General features: G+C 39.6%; 1 protein-coding gene across 2 annotated transcripts in view; it reads left to right on the forward strand.

The window, feature by feature from the left end:
- Positions 1-21045, forward strand: part of rttn (rotatin) — a 255709-nt gene that overhangs the window by 171904 nt on the left and 62760 nt on the right. The window contains exons 32-37 of one of the 2 annotated variants that reach the window (XM_059971494.1): positions 4597-4674; positions 7415-7604; positions 10994-11082; positions 11943-12060; positions 16317-16515; positions 20896-20979. In XM_059971494.1, the coding sequence (XP_059827477.1) occupies positions 4597-4674; positions 7415-7604; positions 10994-11082; positions 11943-12060; positions 16317-16515; positions 20896-20979 (758 nt within the window). The remainder of the gene's footprint in view (positions 1-4596; positions 4675-7414; positions 7605-10993; positions 11083-11942; positions 12061-16316; positions 16516-20895; positions 20980-21045) is intronic. The other variant, XM_059971501.1, reaches the window with a different exon arrangement.

Consider the following 21045-nt stretch of genomic DNA (forward strand, 5'->3'; position numbering starts at 1 on the left):
ACCCAAATCCTCCAGGGACCCAGAACTTTATCTATTTCAACCCATGGTGTATGTAGTGACTCAGCATCTTCAACCTCTGAGATGTACTGTAACTGGAAAGGATGTTAACAGAAGAAGTAAGATTATTTAATGAAAGGATCCAGTAATATCCCTGAATATCCAGATGTTGTAAAACTAATGAAATTATCTTAAAATACAATGCTGATCCATTTCATGAAACCTTAGACCATTAGATGCATAAACCATAAGATATAGGAGCAGAATTGGGCCAATCGGCCGATTGGGTCTACTCCGCCATTCCATCATGTAATTTATTATCCCTCTCAACCCCATTCTCTGCCTTCTCCCTGTAAACTTTGAATCCTTTCCTAACCCAGAACCTATCGACCTCCATTTTAAATATACCCATTTGTCTTCCACGGCCATCTGTGGCAATGAGTTCCACAGATTCACCACCCTCTGACTAAAGACCCTCTCATCTCTGTTCTAAAGGGGCTCTCTTCTATTCTAAGGCTGTGTCCTCTGGTCTTAGATTCCCCCACTATAGGAAACACCTTCTCCATGTCTAGTCTGTCTAGGCCTTTCAATATCTGATAGGTTTCAATGAGATTCCCTCCCGCTGTTCTTCTAAACTCCAGCGTGTGCAGTAACTACAGTCTAAACTCAGTCTAATCATTCATGAAGTACCTTTTAACATATAATAAGTATACCTATTATTCTGCTGATGAACAACCACAATTAAAGCCAATGAAATGACCTCAATGTATGAAACTGGCCCTTTAATAGTTTAGTTGGTGCATATTAATCATAAGTGATATGTTTTTTCAAGCAATGGCTCTTCTTCTCCAGCAAGGAGCAGCATTGTCCAATTTATATCTCTTAGATCATAGATCATTGCTAGCTTCAAGATTAAATTTCAAGATTGTTTGTCTTTCTTCAGTACATGTGTAAAGAAAAAAGAAATGTTTTTTACTCCGGATCCGGTGCAACATAGAAAAAACACAATAAGCATAAAGAATGTAATTTTAAAAATACTATAAATATAAATACATAAGATAAGCTTATATACATAGATTGATTGTACGTTAAAGTGACGCTAGAAACAGGAGTGTCCATACGCAAGGTGTCCCTGACAGGAAATTAAAAAGTATCGATGCCTGGGTGAGTTAATGGGTAGAGATGGTGATCAGCATACTTAGCTTGGGGGAAGTAACTTTCAGAGGCTTGTAGTCCTGGCGTGGATGCTGTGTAGCCTCTTCCCTGATGCGAGTGGGACAATCAGTCTATGAGCAGGATGATGGGGATATTGCAGGCCTTTTTCCAGCACATTTTCCTGTCTGTGTCCTTAATGGTGATTGGGCTGGTGTGGGTGATGTGTTGGGCAGTTTTAACCACCCATTGTAGAGCCTTTTCAGCATGCCTCCTGAGCAAAACGTCGTTGTTGGTCTTAACATTTTTTATAAGTGTCCTTTCTTTAAAAGAAGTATTTCTATCAAAGCAGCTGGCAGTGGTATTAGCCCTGCAGAGGTATTAAATTAGATTGAACAACTAAATAATAAAGGTTCAAACTATAGTGTGCATCCATTGGCATACACTCAGTGGCCACTTTATTAGGTACGCCTGTACACTTTGTTAATGCAAGTATTTAATTAGCCAATCATGTGGCAGCAACTCTGCATAAAAGCATGCTAGCATGGAGAAGAGTCAGTTGCTGTTCGGGTGAAACATCAGAATAGTGAAGAAATGTGATCTAAGTGACTTTGACCGTGGAACGATTGCCAGACAGTGGTTTGAATATCTGAGAAACTGCTGATCTTCACGCACTGCAGTCTGTAGAGTTTACAGAGAATGGTTAAAAAAACAAAAGCATCCAGTGAGCAGAAACAGAAGAGAGAGGTCAGAGAAGAATGGCCAGAGGGGTTCCAGCTGACAAAACGGTGACAGTAACTCAAATAACTGCGCATTACTATAGTGGTGTGCAGAAGAGAGTCTTTGAATACACAACAATTCGATCCTTGAAGTGAATGTGCTACACCAGCAAAAGTCCATAATTATACACTCAGTGGCCACTTTATTAGATACAGAGTTAACCCGGCAGTGTTCACTGGAATTACCAGGTAACTAGATGTATTTCGTGATTGAATTTCAATGCCAAATAGATGACTTACACTGGAGACCGTAAGAGAGGTGATTAACTGCTTGAATCAGCTCTTAAGTTCTGACCATTTTTCTGAGAATTCATATGATGTATTCTTATTTTGCAAATTAAAGTCATTCATCCAGTTTTGTTTTCCTGCAACTCGTATCTGAGGTTCACTCGGAAGATTCAGTTTAGTGTTTTGAACCATTGGCAATCAGGAAGGAACTGAGTCTTCAGGTGCCTCCAGTGTTCTCATCTAAAATCATCTGGCTCTGCACAAAACCTATCTGAAAATTCCATGTGCTGAGAAAATATGTGAATCCCTTTAATTCTATACAGTTCTTCACAATTCTGAAGTGAAGTGTGCCATCCATTTTCTGTCACTGATTGTATCGAACTCTTTTTCTAAACAGTTAATTCTCACATTTCCTCCCAAGGGTTTGAAAGACCCTGTTTTAGTGTTGTGCAGATTTGTGCGGGTGGTAGTGACAGACATCAAAAACATCATTTCTGAAACACTGGACACTCACCAATATGCTTACTGACAGAACTGCTCTATGACAGATGCCATAGCACCTGGCCCTGACACACCTTAAAAACTAGGACACATATCAGAATGCCGTTTCTGGATTTTGGTTCAGCATTCAACATTATTGCACCACAGACATTAGTGAACCAATGTGCAACTAAATAGACCACTGTGCAGCTGGGTGTTGGGCTTCCTAACCAACAAAGCTCAGATAGTCAGGATGTACAACCACTCCTCCCTCCCCGTCATCCTCAACATGGGGTGCCTCTCAAGGGCTATGTGCTGGGCCCACTGCTGTACACTCTACTCACACACTACTGCACAGCCCAACACCTGAGTAATCACATTGTCAAGTTCAGTGATGACATGACGGTGGGATCATCACCAACAACAATGAGAAGGCCTACATAGAAGGGGTGGAAGAGCTCGAGGCCTGGTGCCAGGCACATAATCACTTCCTTAATGGCAGCAAAATGAAAGAGATGGTTATTGACATCAGAATAACTCGTACCACTCACATCCCCCGTTACAACGTCAGCATAGCTGTGGAAACTACAAACGTTTTCAACCTAACCACAGCACCACATTCCCCACCACCAGTATATTATCATTTCCTGTCAGAGTCACCTTACGTACAGACACTACTGTGCCTAGCATTACTTTAGGTAGATGCAATCAATCTAGTATATAAGCTGCTTTATGTATTTATTGAGTTTTTTTTTATTATTGTGTTCCTTGTTTTTTACTGTGCTGCATTGAATTTGGAGTCGCAATTATTTCATTCTCCTTTGCACTCTTTACACCCTTTACAGATGTCTAAGCCTGAAACGTCATTATTGCCTCCTCCCATAGATGCTGTCTGGCCTGCTGAGTTCTGCCAGCATTTTGTGTTTTTTTAATTTATTTCCAGCATCTGCAGATTCACTCGTGTTGCCTTAAGACTCTACCCTTCATTGTTTTCAATATAAAATCCTTCATTCTTCTCAATGTACAATTAACTGTCTAAATATTGCTGATTGGAAAACAGGATGGAACAATAATTACCCTTATGCTTGCCTTAATCATTTAATGAAATTCATCCTTAAAATATTACACTTAACTTCTATTAGTTATCCAAATCTCATTGCAATCTTACATTTGATTCTTTACCTGCCTAATAAAGTGTAATGTCTCACTGATGTTTACACTGGCACTGCAATTTTTTGATGGCCTTTTACACTTTATTGTGTGTTATTATTTTACCTTATTCTGTCTGAATGCACTGTGTGATGAATTGATCTATATAAATAGTGTTTAAGATGAGCTTTACATTGTATTTTGGTACACATGACACTAATAACAAAACAACACAAAACGAAAAATGAGTACACATTTTGCACAGAATTAGATGTTGGCCTGATTTGGCATTATGATAATATTCAAAATGTCACAGTAATTAAATAGTATGTCCAAAAATATGATCCAGTTTGCATCTCTGCTGGTATATCAGGGTTTGCATTTATTCAAAAACTTGAGGTGACTCTTTAGGTTATTCTTCCTTTTCAAGAATTTAGAACCAGAGGGCACAGTCTCAGAAAAAAAGGACATCCTTTTAAAACTGAGAGGGAGAAGAATTCCTTTCATCAGAGGGTGCTGAACCTGTGGAATTTATTGCAAAGTTATTGGGTGTATTTAAGGCAGATTTTGTTAAGAGTCTTGATTGGAATGGGGTTAAGGTTCACGGGGAGAAGGCAGGAAAATGGTGTTTAAAAATAGTTCAACCACAATTGAGTGGCAGAGTGGATTGTTGGGGCGAACAGCTCAAATAGGCTGTTGCATTTTATGGTGTTTCCTGTTTGCACTCTCATGAATTGCTGTGGATTTGAAGGATGCCATTATAATTTTGATAACAGAACAGAAATGTAACAATAGTCTGATTTTTGTTCAGGCAGCAGCTATTCTGCAGAACTTGCTGATGATTCGTATGCCAGCCACTATGGAAGAAGCCAAAAATTGTAGCTGGCAGGTATGCATAGTTTTTTGTCTTTTTTTATAGGTGATGTGGTTTTTATTTTTGAAAATAAAGCCTTGTCTTTATAAATGTATCTATGCCAGTGTGCTGTAAAGCAGCCTCCATGAGCAAGCCCTAGCCTTGGACTCCATTGAATTAGGTCTCTTTCATTTGTTTAATCACCTGTTACCCTTCAATCCCTCACTCAACCTCATACATAGTCTTCACCTTTCCCATCCAAGCCGATCTTATGGACCCAGGATCAAATGCTGCTGCTTCTCTAGATCTCATTTCCATGAGTAAAGCTCTGATCTGTTGCCCCTCCACCCCTCTTGCCAGCAATTGTCACTGCTCGGGAACTCCCACTTAACTCAGCGCAGCATTCAAGGATCAGTTTTATTCCTCATATACATTTACACGTATTAAGAATTTTCATGACGTGCAACAAAAAAAACAATCTTTTTTACTCTTCAATTATGAAGAGTAATATTAAATAAAGTTAGAATTATTGATATGGGATAAAATGTGCATAAATAGGTAAATGCCACTATATATTTACAACATAAATAGCATTACTCCTATCCACTCTGCCATTGGCTCCCACATTTCCCCATCGTTGATGTGAACAGGTAGCTCACATGCCCAACCCTGTCGATTTTCCTTCATGGTGTCCCTATGCTGGAATTCGCTCATTTCTTCATTCTTTTGGGTATGGTTAGTTCAGTAGCATTGGATGCCTTGATTGCTACTGAATTTTTAAATTTAAAGTACCTGCAAAACAATGATTCAAATTCACATTTATTTGTTTCATGTGCATGGGAATATACAGTGAAATGTGCCATTGGTGTTACCAACCAACACAACCTAAAGGTGTGCTGGGGACAGCCCACAAGTATTGCCATCATAGCATACCCATAATGTTCAGCACAGCAAACCAGAAAACAACAGCAACAAAACAGAAACAGCAGAACAAGTCTCCTCCCTCCCACCTATCTTAACACGTGGACAGTCTTCCAATTCCCGGATGCAGCCATTGGGCTTCAATTTCTGGACTTCTGATCAACCTTCAGGCTTTGATCTGCCAGACTAAGTGCTGACGGGACCCCAAACTCCATGCGCACTGACTGACCGGCCTTCGTGCCTCCAATGATGGATTATTGTTTCTCTGTTGCCCAGTATATCCCTTGATTAGATCTTTCTCTAACACCACCAACAGGACCTTGCCCTCCAAGCCGTAGGCCATCCTGATTTGGAAATACATGTTATAACTTTGCAATCACTGGGTCAAAATCCAGGAACACTTGCTAGCAACATTAAAGGTGACCCAAAAGATAGCTCACCTGCACCACCTTAAAGGGCAACTGATGATGGGTAATTAAATGCCGGCTCAGTCTGCAAAGCCAATATCTCTTCAATAAATATGAAACATAAACATGGAAGCCTACATCATAAGTAGTTGCTGAAAGGTCAAAAATTATCACCATCTGGGACATGCCCTCTTCTCGTTGCTGCTAACCAGGAGCCTGAAGGCACATAGTGTTTCAGAACCAGCTTCTTCCCCTCTGCCATTAGATTTCTGAATGGTCTATGAACACTACATCACCTTTTTGCTCTCTTTTTGCATGACTTTTTAAAATATTTCTTGTTGTAATTTATAAAATTTTTATACCTTGCTCTATACTGCTCTGCAAAACAGAAAATTTCATGGCATACTGTACGTTGATAATAATAAACCTGATTCTGAACTGATACTAAATGTGCATTTGGAGTATTTCCTGATCAATGATAAAAGTAATGTAAAAAGAAACAAAATATGGGGATTTAAAGTCTGATGTATATTTTTTAAAGTGTCAAGAAGGAATTCTGTATTTATTATTAACGTAAGAGATTCTGCAGATGTTGGAAATCCAGGTCAGGCAGCATCTATCAACAGTAGACATTTTGGGCCGAGACTCTTCATGAGGACAAGAAAGGAAGGGGAAAACAGCCAGAATAAGAAAGGTGGAGTACAAACTGGCAAGTGTTAGGTGAATCCAGGTGACAGGGTTTGTTTATTGGGTTTATTTGTTTGTTGGGTTACACAAAAGCAGTGAGACGATTACTTTTAGCATTGCAGTTGGAGTAATTGGAGCCAAGAAAGGAGATGGAAGAGTGAGGGACCATGCGCTTTTAGAACCACATAAATAGAATTGCAAGCTGAACGTTGATGCCAAAGGTCCCATGGCTTGCCATCCTAAACATTTATCGCTGCATCACCTGCATAGTGACAGATTTGACTTCCGCTCACCAATTTCAATATATAAAGTACTTAGTGGTAATTACTGATAAAATTATGTTACCAACCATATAAAGAACTATAGGGGATTTCTTGCTGAGCAATCATTTTGGCAAATCTGGCAGTTGAAAGAAACTGGTGTGAAGAGAATGAACGATATAGTTCCCTCTAATGGCGCTCGATAAACAGGAATTTAACTGTTTAAAAATGCTTTTTGATTCAAATAACATACTTCAATTCGAATAATGACTCTCCTAAAAGTGAATTCTCTTGGCTTCATTCCTGAAACCTTTAAACTCAGATAACATCTGACAATTAACCAAATACAGCACCAATCTATATAGCACTCATTTACAACCCCATGGACAATGAGCTATGTTTAGTAAGTCAGATACAATGAGAAAGGTCCGTTTTTCTGTTGAAAACACTGTGGATTTATGGTTATGCTTTAATTTTTGCTTGAAATGTTTTCTTTTGTAGAGCCCCTGTGTTCATGATGAGGACTCTGGCTTATCTCTAGTCGGGCTGCCTGCTCTCCAGGCCCTCTTACACCACTGCCAGTTCTACGATCATGTGGCTCAAATGGCAAAACACTGCTACCTGGGAAGGTACATGTTTGATTTGAACTTTCCAAAACCTAACAGCACTTTGCTCAGCACCACTTCTGAAGGTAGGAGTTTTAAGAATATTTTATTTTCAAAATTTAACAATATATCCAATGCTTTCATTAACCTTGTACTTCATAAACATTATATGTATAGAATTGGAGGAAATTACAGCATTGAAGGAAGCCAGTTATGTCCATGTTGTTGGACCCCGATGTTTTTTGTGTTCTTCAGAAGTTGAGAAGGAGGCATAAAATGTGTTGCATACAGTGTTATTAAGTGTTAATGTTATTAAGTGTTATAATATCAAAGGAGAGGAAGGAAGAAGTGGTGTAGCAATGAACAGAGAGGCAAGAGATAGCAATGAGCAGAGAAAGATAAGGGTGATGTGCTCTTCTTATACCAGACCACTGATAACAGTAAATTGCATTGTTAACAATCAATGAAATAGCCAGATTCAAGTAATGTAACATCCGTCTCTGAAACCAAGAAGCTTCCAGAAAAACTGTAACAACTGGAAAAACTCACAGAACAATCACATGCATATAGATTATTATATAAACAAGCATTAGAAAGTTAAATTGCAAGGAAATTTCTGCAGCCCAATCGAACAGTGTTGTAAAATGAGATCTATTTTGGTTAATTCCACTTTCCAGTATCTATGTCTAAACTATGCGTAATCCTAAAGCTGTGAACTAAAAAGCATTAATTGTGTACTCCTTCATCTTATTTGCTGTTTCTAAATGCATTACCTCAGGACTGAATTCTATATAATTAGTCCTTTGGTATCTTCTTGCAACCTAAAACTTCCTTCTTACCATCAACCACTTTGCCAAGTATTCATATAATTGGGGAAAACAAGATCACTGTGGTACCTGGACAGACTGGTATCATCTGATTCATATCCATTGAGTATATTGGTCTGATACTGATTTTTTTTTGCTGATTGACTGTACATGGTTAACGTCATTGTTTGACTTATTGTTTGTATAACTCAGGACACTGGTAAAATCCAGTTCTGTTTGTGGAGGATTTGTGTTGCATATTAAGGATCTATGATCGGTTTTATTCACTTTATACATTTACATGTATTAGGAATTTGCTGTAGTGTGTTTATCATGGTTTAATATGCAACAAAAAACAACATTCAACAATTATAATGAATAAATAATTATATGAAAATAAAGTTAGAGGTTAAAGAATGGATATGGAATAAAATGTGCATAAATACAGACAATACCAATGTTTCTTTACAATGTAAACACCTTTATGAAAGTTTTTTTATAGTGTTTGAAGCGCAGTGACAAGGATAATAGATTGGTGAGGGGTTGAGAGGAACTAACCGGAATGGTTGATCAGATTAACTGCCTAGGGAAAGAAGATTTTAGGATGGCGTAATTTTTCTTTTAATAGCCCTATAGAGCTTTTAGAGGAGGCAATTTGCAGGATGGGTTGTGTCCACAATGATTTTTCCTGCCAGTTTCTTTGTCCTGAACACAGACAAGTCTTGCAATGATGGAGCTGTGTTAATTAACAGACTGGACAAGACCGTCAGTGAACTATATGAATTTTCACAAAATATTCTTGGACGCATTTTGTTCCAACTTTACATTTTGAGACTTTAAATTGTAAATCAGTTTAAACTTGTGCCTTGGAATTTTAGTTTAGATCTCTAATCACTGTCCATTAAGATAATGATGATACCATCATTAGATGGTGAATAATTACTGTATTTTATTCAGTAATTAGGTAAGGTAAGTCATTCCAGGAAAAGTCTTTTTAATAAAATGTTAAAATTAATGAAGTAGAAAAAAATTGTGTAAGTAAGTGATAAACATTTCTAAATAGGTGGATTATTTCTATGGGAAAGGAGAGCTGAGTTCTCGTTGAAAGCAGAATACATACATTTGTATGAATTAATTTGAGTATAAAATCACGTTTTGTGCTTCAAAATGAATTGAGTAGTCAATGTACAATATATGTTAAAGATTAGCTTTATTGTCAAATGTACAAAGAAACATGTATTGAAATGCATCGTTTGCACCTAGTCGGCAAGGTTTGTTTTGGGGTCAGCCTGCAGGTATCGCCGTGCTTCTGTCACCAACATAACGTGCCCATAAGACACTGATCCCAACTGTACACCTTTGGAATGTGGAAGGAAACTGGAGTACCTGAGGAAACACACATGGTCACAGCAAGAACATACAAACTTCTTACAGACAGTGACAGGAATTGAACCCTGATAAAATTAGCTGGTGGAGCAATAGCATTACACTAACCACTACTCCACCGTGTCACCCCTACAAATTTAGTATAATTCTTACCAGGATCCAGCTTTCAAAGCTATCATTAAGATAAAGCTAATGGACTGAACAATACAGTCTTTACAATTTGTAAAGACAACAGCAGGCAAAATGACTGTCTATGAAACTTAAGTAATGAAGTTGTAAATATACACTCATAGACCACTTTATTAGGTACACCTGTACACATTGCTAATGCAGATATCTAATCAGCCAATTGTGTGGCAGCAACTCAGTGCATAAAAGTATGCAGACATGGTCAAGAGATTCAGTTGTTGTTCAGACCGAATTTCAGAATAGGGAAGAAATGTGATCGAAGTGACTTTGACCATGGTATTATTGGTGCTAGACTGGATGATTTGAATATCAGAAACTGCTGATCTCCTGGGATTTTCAAGCACAACAGTCTCTAGAGTTTACACAGAATGATACGACAAACAAAAAACGTCCAATGAACAGCAACTCTGTGGGCAAAAATGCCTTGTTAATGAGAGAGGTCAGAGGGGAATGGCCAGAGTGGTTCAAACTGACAGGAAGGCAACCGTAACTCAGATAACCACACATTACAACAGTGGTGTGCAGAAAAGCATCTCTGAATGCACAACACATTGAACCTTGAATATGATTGGCCAGAGCCGCAGAAGACCATGAACGTACACTCAATGGCCACTTTTATTAGATACTACATGTCTCTAGAATAGGAATTCCCAGTCTCGGGTCCAAAGACCCCTCGTTTAATGGTAAGAGTCCATGCATAAAAAAGGTTGAGAATCCCTGCTGTGCAGTTTACAGAGGGTGGTACAAATAAACAGAAGACATCCAGTGAGAAGCAGCCCTGTGGGCAAAAACACCTTGGTAATGAGAGAGGTCAGAGGAGAATGACCAAAGTGGTTTAAGCTAAGAGGATGGTGACAGCAACTCAACTAATCACGTGTTTGGAGCATATCTGAAGTATGCAGAAGAGCATCTCTGAATGACCAAGCCAGGTCAAATCCGTTCCTGTACCTAATAAAGTGGCCATTGACTGTACATTAACTATATATAGAATTGGCAAAATCGTGTACATTGTATAACCCTAAATCATTCAGAAGTAAAAATCTACATTTATAAATGGCTTTGATATCTAGTGATGCTTCTTTCTGTTTCAACAGATGCTGACTCATTACAGTACTGGAGAGCATCATCCAGCCTTTCAAATCACAGTCAGCTGTCATGTTTTCCATCAACATCAAGCACTGTGGTGTGTAACAAATAACAACTGTAAAGATATCTCAGAACAAGTTTACTTGATTTTCTTGCCAGAATTTTTAGGAAGTATTTCTATGTCTACAGAAAAGATTTTTCTGTGCTAATATTGGATTTGCACACTTCAAGACATAAGATCGTGAGAGAGTTTCAATGTACAATGAATGCAGTTACTCACTGAACCCTAGTTTATTTTGCATTTCTATTCTAATGCTTCATTTTGGCTTGGAAAGTTGGCAAACCAAAAATTTTAATGCATTAAGTCATGTTCTACACAATTAAATTTTGAGAAAATTATTTTGTTAAAGACCATTGGAAGTTAGTAACAATGATTACAAAATACATTATTTATGTTCATTGCCCTTCTGACATTTAGTAGATGCAGGTACTTGACAAATGCAGTTCTGTCTGATTCTTTGTATGTTATGCCACTTCCATTGCTTTTCATCACACAGATGGCCAGCGGCTGCTCCAGGCAAGTCATGCAGAAGGAGACCTTTTTGTCTGAGCCTATTGGTAGCATTTATCAGAGGTGGGTCTCTGGCTCTGTAGTTCAGTGCTAGGATTCCACCTTGCCTTCATGCTTGTCTCTCATGGTATCAACACCTTTCCCATCCCTTCCCATATCCCTACGAACTCTGCCTGATCCCCCCAAAGCCAGATTTCAATTCACTCAGACAAATCACTGAATACTTCACCAAGTGCCATCACATTAAAACATCTTTCCATGAACAAAATAATTTCTAGGCCTATGTTTTTTTTCAGAAATAGAAATGGAAAGACAAAGGTAGATAATGATATTATGATCTTCACAGTGTTAAGTGTTGCTTTATGTTTCCTGTTTGAAATTTCCAGATTTTGCCAGCCTCATCTTTGTCCATTGCTGAATCTGAGTTCCATGGACTGCTTCAGGCATCAGCAGTGTCTCCCATTCTTGTTCCTGAATCTCCCATCAATAGGTTGACGGCTCAAGGTAGGTTAAAGTTCCCACATTTTACATAAAATAGAAAATGAAAGACAGGAGATATACATTAGACCCAACCAGTTCAGTTATCCAAGTTGAAAGATCTGATCTTCCAGTTAGTGCCATCTTTGGTCATCTGAGAACCTTACTCTTTACTCATATTCCTCCAGCACCAGCACTGGATGATCCTGTGATAATGGCCCTCTGTATTGATTACCTGGGAAGGGGTTTCAACATTCTCTTCATTGAAATCTCTTGGTCTCCAGGCCACCTGAACAATCAAACTCTCTGCTGCTTCTCACATCATCTACAGTTCCAATTCCCTCTTCCTCTACCTCCATCTGTGATCCCCTTGACTATTAGCCCCACCTTTGAACCCCCTCGCCCCATCCTGTCTTGCTCAACCAATAGTCACAAAATGTTCTCTGCATGAAACTTTACTGGCTAACTCTGTCACACCTCCTATTGAACAAAGGGACAGAGTCTTCAAATTTAAGGCAATCAGACTTTAAAAAAACATTAGAGGGTGTTGTTTCTCAGCCCAACACATCAACTATTTATTACTCTTCATGGTAAGCTTATTCAGAAAGTCAGAAGGCATGGGATCCAGGGAAGTTTGGCCAGGTGGATTCAGAATTGGCTTGCCTGCAGAAGGCAGAGGGTCATGGTGGAGGGAGTACATTCAGATTGGAAGGTTGTGACTAGTGGTGTCCCACAAGGATCTGTTCTGGGACCTCTACTCGTGATTTTTATTAACGACCTGGATGTGGGGGTAGAAGGGTGGGTTGGCAAGTTTGCAGACAACACAAAGGTTGGTGGTGGTATAGATAGTGTAGAGGATTATCAAAGATTGCAGGGAGACATTTATAGAATGCAGAAGTGGGCTGAGAAGTGGCAGATGGAGTTCAACCCGGAGAAGTGTGAGGTGGTACACTTTGGAAGGACAAACTCCAAGGCAGAGTACAAAGTAAATGGCAGGATACTTGGTAGTGTGGAGGAGCAGAGGGATCTGGGGGTACCTGTCCACAGATCCCTGAAAGTTGCCTCACAGGTAGATAGGGTAGTTAAGAAAGTTTATGGGGTATTAGCTCTCATAAGTCTAGGGATAGAGTTTAAGACTCGCAATGTAATGATGCAGCTCTGTAAAACTCACTTGGAGTACTGTGTCCAGTTCTGGTCGCCCTCAGTATAGGAAGGATGTGGAAGCATTGGAAAGGGTACAGAGGATATTTACCAGGATACTGCCTGGTTTAGAGAGTATGCATTATGATCATAGATTGAGGGAGCTAGGGCTTTACTCTTTGGAGAGAAGGAGGATGAGAGGAGACATGATAGAGGTATACAAGATATTAAGAGGAATAGATAGAGTGGATAGCCAGTGCCTCTTCCCCTGCTCAGTACAAGAGGGCGTGGCTTTAAGGCAAGGGGAGGGAAGTTCAAGGGGGATATTAGAGGAAGGTTTTTCACTCAGAGAGTGGTTAGTGCGTGGAATGCACTGCCTGAGTCAGTGGTGGAGGCAGATACACTAGTGAAGTTTAAGAGACTACTAGACAGGTATATGGAGGAATTTAAGGTGGGGGGTGAAATGTGAGGCAGGGTTTGAGGGTCAGCACAACATTGTGGGCCGAAGGGCCTGTAATGTGCTGTACTATTCTATGTTCTATGTTCATAGTTTCTGCCTGATCTCTTGAGATCCTCTAGCATTCTGTGCACGTCATTCAGGATTCCAGCATCTGCAGAATCTCATATATTAAAGAAATTAGAGATTAGCTCTATTTGTCCCATGTCCTTTGAAACATGCAGTGAAATGCTTGATTTTGTGTCAACACCAACACAGTCTGAGGATTGTGCTGGGCAGCCCACAAGTTTTGCCGTACTTTTGGCACCAACATGACACACACACATCCTACAAAGCCTAACCTGTATGGCTTTGGAATGTGGGAGGAAACCAGAACACTCGGAAGAAACCTGTGCAACTAAGAAGGAGAACTTACAAACTCCCTTACAGACAGTGGTGGAAATCAAACCCCGATTAGTGATCACTGGTGCTGTAAAGTGATTATGCTATGATGCTGTGCCACCCTAGTTCTGAGGCAGTGAGTGAGAAGATGGATGTGTGGGACTAAAACTACTGTTCCGGCTATAAAGTTTGCACTATTAATAACAGCATAGTCCTTTGTACATAGGAAGACATCATCATACAAAGATTATTCTCCATCTTATTTGACACTATCATTGTCCAAAATAGGATGGATTCAGAACAGATCTAGCAATTCAGATCTTGTATCCATGAACAGCAGAAGAATTGCATTCCACATATGCCTAAATTTAGATTACAGGCTACCACGGTTGTGCATAATCTATGGTCTGACTGTATTTGGCCAGAAGACAGTTGAATCCATCCTACTAAGTGAGCCACAAGGTACCTGCAACTTATTATTCCGATGCCGGAGATTAACAGCCGAGAGTGCCTTGAGCACAGTCATCTCATCATAGGCCAAACCAAGGAGGTCACCGGTGGTGTACTGTACACTCAGTGACCACTTTATTTGTGGAACTTGGTGCTGTCTTCTACTGCTGAAGCCCATCCACTTCAAGGTTCAATGAGCTGTGAGTTCAGAGATGTTTTTCAGCACACCACTGTTGTAATGTGCGGTTATCTGAGTAACTGTTACTTTCCTGTCGGCTTGAACAAGTTTGGCCATTCTCCTCTGACCTCTCATTAACAAGATGTTTTCGCCCACAGAACTGCCGATCACTGGATGTTTTTTTTTGATATTTTGCGCCATTCTGTATAAACTCTGGCGATTGTTGCCAGTTTAGAGATGCAGGGTGAAACTGACTCTTCCAGCCCAACAACCCCCCCCCCCCCCCACCATTTGAACACCTATTAAATAAAAAATACATAAAATAAAAAGAATAGTGAGCTTGGTGAGGTCCATGGGAAAAGATGTTTGTGATTTGCCACAAAACTGCTAAATTTCTAACAGGTTCAAGTAAGTGAACTTCCCTGTATCTCTAATGGCCGTAGATCTGCTTGTTACCAAGTCATGATAGTAGAAAATTCAGGACACACTCCCCAGTTACATCCTTGGTGAAAATTGCAGGACCTGATCAATAATCTCAACCCAAAACATCGACAGTTTATTCCTCTCCATAGATGCTGCCTGAGCTGCTGAGTTCCTCCAGCATTTTATGTGTTGCTCTTAATTAATATTTGTTAGTTTAAATTGTAGAGTTTTGCATAAGTATTCAAATATTCTCTTCATGAATTTCCTGAATCTCTTTGCACTTTTTTTAATTAACAGTTGCAGCCAAATCAATTTTACAAGAAACCAGAGAAGCTGGTTGGGCTGCAAATTTTTATTTTGAAGTTCGAAGTATATTATCAAAGTGCATATATGTCACTATATACTATTCTGAGATTTATTTTCTTGATTCTATTGTGTTTTATTTTCACAAATACAATAGAATTAATGAAAACTACACACAAAACTAATGTACAAAAGGCAGTAAGTTGTACAAATACAAAAAAAACACAAAATAATAATAGATTGAATAAATAAATAAATAATATTGAGAAGAGGAGTTATCGAGTCCTTGAAAGTGAGTCCATCGGTTGTAGAATCAATTAGGACCTTAGTGTTGGGGTGTGCGAATTATCCACTCTGGTTCAGGAGTCTGATGGTTGAGTATTATTAACTGTTCTTGAACCTAGGACATTAGGCAACTGTACCTCCTTCCTGATGGCAGCAGTGATAGAAGACGATGGCTCAGATGGTGGGGATCCTTGATAATCGATACAGTACTGCTTTCCTGCTATAGTTCCCTTTGTAGATGTGCTCAGTGGTGGAGAGGTCTTTATCTGTGATGGATTGGGTAGTGTTCATTATTGTTTGTAGGCTGTTCCTTTCAAAGTTGTGATGCAAATAGTCAGTATACTCTTCACTGTTGCTTGTCAAAGTTTTAGATGATATGTTGAATCTTCAAGTAGGGGCACTGCTATACCTACTTTATAATGACACTTGCATGCTGAACCCAGGATGGACACTTGTGTCCTGAACCGAACCGTGTGTGTTTGTGGAGTTCTGTTGTATTCTGTTTAATTTGAAGACACTGCAAAAATAATTATAACTGTAAACCAATTTTCTTTAGATTCTTCAACATAATATAGTAGAGAAATGTCTGAGGCAAATGAGATATTGTTTACGGCCTATTGTTTCCTCTTCATATGAATGCTTTGTTTTCATCTTTCTGTTTTTTAGGTCAGAGTAATTCAGAGATTACAGTATCACTTCACAATGAGAACTCCTGTGATTCTGAACCTGCATCAGAGCAATGTGCAGTTGTTACTCCTCAGTTCTTGTCAGCTGTATGCAGCTTGCTTTCTAACTTACTGGCAGTTGTTCCAGAAGACACATTAACCGCATTCAAGCAAAACCACCTTCTTGAAGATTTTATTGGGTGAGTGATCATCGTAAAATCATTTGGAGCTTGTTGAAGCCTGGTAATTTCTTGCTGAAGACCGCCAGAGGATACTAACATTTAGTTTGCATGAGAAGGGCATTTTGTTGTCTGGCCCGCTTATGAAGTATAGCTTGTGGAATCAGTTCTGCTTTGAGGTGATTGAAGTTACTCACACTGGTTCAGAAACCTGATATTTGAGAGTAGTAGCTGTTCCTGAACTTGATTGTGTGGGACCAACAGTTCCTGTACCTCCTTCCTGACAGCAGCAGCAAGAAAAGTGCATGGCTTGAATGGGCAAACTGCTTGATGGATGTTGCTTTCTTGTGGTGGCATCCTTGTAGATATGCTCCATGGTGAAGAGGGCTTCGCCATTGATAAACTGGGCTTGTTATGGGCTTTTCCTTTCGTGGGCATTGGTGCTTCCATACTAGGCCTAATACAACCAGTAAGGATACTCTCCACTATGCATCAGTAGATGGTTTGGATCGTAATGGCCTCAATTTCCTCTCAAGAGTTTAACTGGGCATCTATCCACAATCTGCATCGAGAAGCTTATGGTTATGTTGAGATGCAGCTGACACTTTTGGGTGGCCAGTGAGAACAAGTTAGATTTTCTGGTAAATTTGTAATTTGCAATTCACAAAGAACCTTCTACACTAGTGGTCGCCAACCCATCAATCGCAATCGACTGGTCAATCTGTGAGACTTTCCCAGTAGATCCCGAGAAAAATAAAAATAAATACACAAATACAGTTGAGAGATTGTTTCTGGGTTGCGGGGTTTTCGTTCCTTTCTTTCTGCTCCCTCGCACTATACAGTGTACTTCAGTGGTCCCCAACCACCAGGCCACGAGGAAACAATATTAGTCAGCTGCACCTTTCCTCATTCCCTGTCACGCCCATTGTTGAACTTGAATCCACATGAGGTCATCAGTCACCTAAACGCAGTGATACCCTCACGCGGCTGGTGGGAAGTGCCGATGCTACTTGCCCGGAGCGCAGCCGGCAAGAACCGTCGATACTACTGGCCCGGAGTGTAGACAGATGGGCGCCACCTTTGAACCCGTTTAGCACACCGAATGTTGGTTGGGAATCCGGTGCTAAAATATCCACAGACAACCTAATTCGGGCTCAAGGTTTCGTAAGTATCAGAGCAGCTACTGCACTGCAATCTGCTGAAACTAACCTTTGTCGGCCGATAGATCCTACAAGGGGGGCGGGCACGGGCCTGTCGCTCTCCTCACTCGGTTGGTCTCTCCGGGCAGCGGAATAGACTGGATATAAGGAACCTGCTTCGAGTATCACTGTATTCCCTTCGTGTTTAACACCCCTTCCCCCCCCCCCGCCCCCGGTGGGCTGGACTGCAAGAATATTGTCAATATTAAACTGGTCCGCGGTGCAAAAAAAGGTGGGTACCCCTGGTGTTTATGCATTATTTCTACTTCTGGGTTGTGGGGTTTTACTTTTGGTCTTTTCTGCCCCAGTGCACATGCGTGTAACTAATCAATTTGGAGTCGATCTCGCCTTGCACTAAGGCTGAGATAGGGGATCTTGGGCTTAAAAAGGTGGTTGACCACAATTCTACACCAAAGTTAGTTGGCAGTTTACACATTAATACAACTAACTTGATTAAACTAGGGATTAATTTAGCAGGATTTATAAGGCCATGCACACAGCTAAGTAATCACTCTTACAAGATAACTGAGAGCGTCATCTGATAAAATTTAACAAAAGCTATTTTAATTCTTGATGAGAAACAAACAGGAAGAAATAGCAGCCTCACGAAAGGCAGATATCTTTAATCTGTATCTCAGCACATTTGATTGGCAAGAGTTCATATAATTATTGTCAGTTGTTCCCCAATTGTATTTAGAAAATCATAGTTGCTGAGCAGGGAATTCAAAATGGGTGGTCCCTTCTGATGACTTGAGAATTTTAATATCTCAGTTCTTTCAAAATGCGAATTAACACTGACAGCATGGAATATTATGTCTAAAATGTCCTAAAATGCTGAGTGTGTGTCTCAGGTTCTAGTACCTCCCATCTGATCGTAGAGATCCTCCTCCCTAGTGATAGCAGTACAATCACAATACTTCAGGAGAAAATTGTGACACATTACATTGTCCCTTAAGATTGGAAATAAACAAAATTATTTAAACAACCATTGAAAGAGAAGGCACTCTGTGTATGAGCTATGTTGCACCAAAGGGATTTTTTTTTAATATCTTGTATCTGTTCTACAGTAATTGTCTGTTTGAAATGTTTTAGACATCCTAATTAGTCACATAAGTTCTTTTAATGGGTATATATTTGTACATGTGTTCTCTGAGCAGTAGGAACTGATTATTATACTTCACATTGTCTTAAACATTAGAAAACATGACTCATACACTACCAATTCATGTTTTTACTTTCCAACAGCATTTTTATTGACACTTGGTAATTGTATACAAATAGTTGCCTTCATCTCTTGTTTATTGTCAAAGGGGTGACTAATTATGTGGTATTGCAGAATTTGTTCTTCATTCCTTTCGATATTGTATTGCTGTGCTTATTCTGAATTAAAGACAAGTGACAATTCATTGGAAGCCAGACAGAGGCTTTGACGCAGTATCAATATTTTAGCCTCTGGATCAGTTGTAGATTTGAAGCCTAAATTGTTCCTTGAGCGGATTTACATTCACTGAACTAGAATTCTTTTTTTCTCTCTTTCTGTCACACTCACTCACTTGTGTTCTCACACATATTCTCACATTTTCTCTCATACTCACTCACTCAAAACTTGATTATTTTGTAGGTATGTAGCCCAGTGCATTATTAAGCAAAGATAACAAACAGGTGCTAATGATCAATGACATAATGAGTTGCATGAGCTAAACTGATTAATTGGAACAGAAACGGGTGTAGAAGAAATCTAACTGGGCTAAGGACAACCATATTAAAAAGTGAGGATGTGGTAGATGTAACAGTTTAACCTTCAAATTGTTAATTCCTACACCGTGGCAAGAGTGAGAATAGCAACAAGGTACAAGGTGGTCATCCTGCATCAGCAAGGTCTATCCCAAGCAGAAATTTTGCGGCAGAGTTTCAAGAAAATGCTGTCTGTGCAATTCTGAAAAAGCACAAAGAAACGGGCAAGGTTAAAGACCAGAAATACAGAAATTCAGTGCAGCAGAGGAGAGACACATCAAACTGATGTCCTTTCTAAATTGGAAGAGGTCCGGCACTGCTATCAACTCTGAACTCAGAGAAACCGCTGGAGCCCAAGTACGCCCCTCTGCAGTCTAGAAAAGCCTTGTCTGAAGTGGTCTTGGAGGGTTTACTGTTAAAAGCCATTCCCTCCAAAATGGAAATAGGCAAGAGACTCACCTATGCACAAAAACACACAGACTGGAGTGCTGAACAATGGCTGCTAGTGCCCTAGACCGACGAGTCAACATTTGATATTTTTGGCTCAAGCAGGGGGCAGTTTGTCCTTAGAAAAGCTGGAGAGTGCTACATGGGTGATTGTTTTCAGCCAACAGTGAAGCACGGTGGAGATTCTCTGCAGATTTGAGGCTGCATTTCTGCAAATGGCGTTGGTAATCTGGTCAGAATTAATGGATTACTCAATGCTGAGAAATACAGGCAAGTCTCATTGGTCACACAATAAACCACTAGAGAGGTATTTGATCAGTCCCAATGTCATTCTGCAGCAGGACAATGACCCCCAAAACATGGCCAAAGTTATAAAGATCTATTGTCAGTAAAAAAGAACAAAGAGTTCAAAGAGATCAAAAAGAACAGGTGTTATGGCCTCTATAGAGTCCTGATTTCAGCAATCATCGAGGCTGTTGAGTTACCTGGAGAGACAGCAGCAAGCAAGGCAGTCAAAGTCTGCAGAAGAACTGAAGCAAATTTTACAATATGCTTTGAACAGCCTACCAGCTGATATGCTGTGCTGCTTTGTAAAATAAGAATAAATAATAATACAAATTCGAATTACAAAAAAAAAAGCTGCACAAAGTGTACCTAAGAGAATTGATGCAGTTTTAAAGACAAAGGGTGGTCAGACCAAATATTGATTTGATAGTGTTTTTTTATTGTTTACTGATCTATGTAGTAATTTTTTTGATATTTAAAAACTTTCCATTATTTTTGAAAGCATCTTTGCTTCACAGAATTTTTACATATTTCTAAGACTGTTGAACAGTATTTTATATGTGTATATGTACCGTTGCAAGAAAAAAATTGTGAACTGATGCAATTACCTGATTTTCTGCATTAATTATGCATAAAATGTATTCTAATCTTCATCTAAGTCATGATGGTAGACAAACATAAACTGCCTAAACTAATAACACACAAATTGTGTTCAATTCTGGTCACCTCATTATAGGAAGGATGTGGAAGCTATGGAGAGGGTGCAGAGGAGATTTACCAGGATGTTGCCTAGTTTGGAGAACAAGTCATATGAAGCAAGGTTAGCAGAGCTGGGACTTTTCTCTTTGGAGCGTAGAAGAATGAGAGGGGACTTGATCGAGGTCTA

This window comes from Hypanus sabinus, chromosome 1 (genome assembly GCF_030144855.1).
Source record: "Hypanus sabinus isolate sHypSab1 chromosome 1, sHypSab1.hap1, whole genome shotgun sequence".
In the NCBI taxonomy this organism is placed as follows: Eukaryota; Metazoa; Chordata; class Chondrichthyes; order Myliobatiformes; family Dasyatidae; genus Hypanus; species Hypanus sabinus.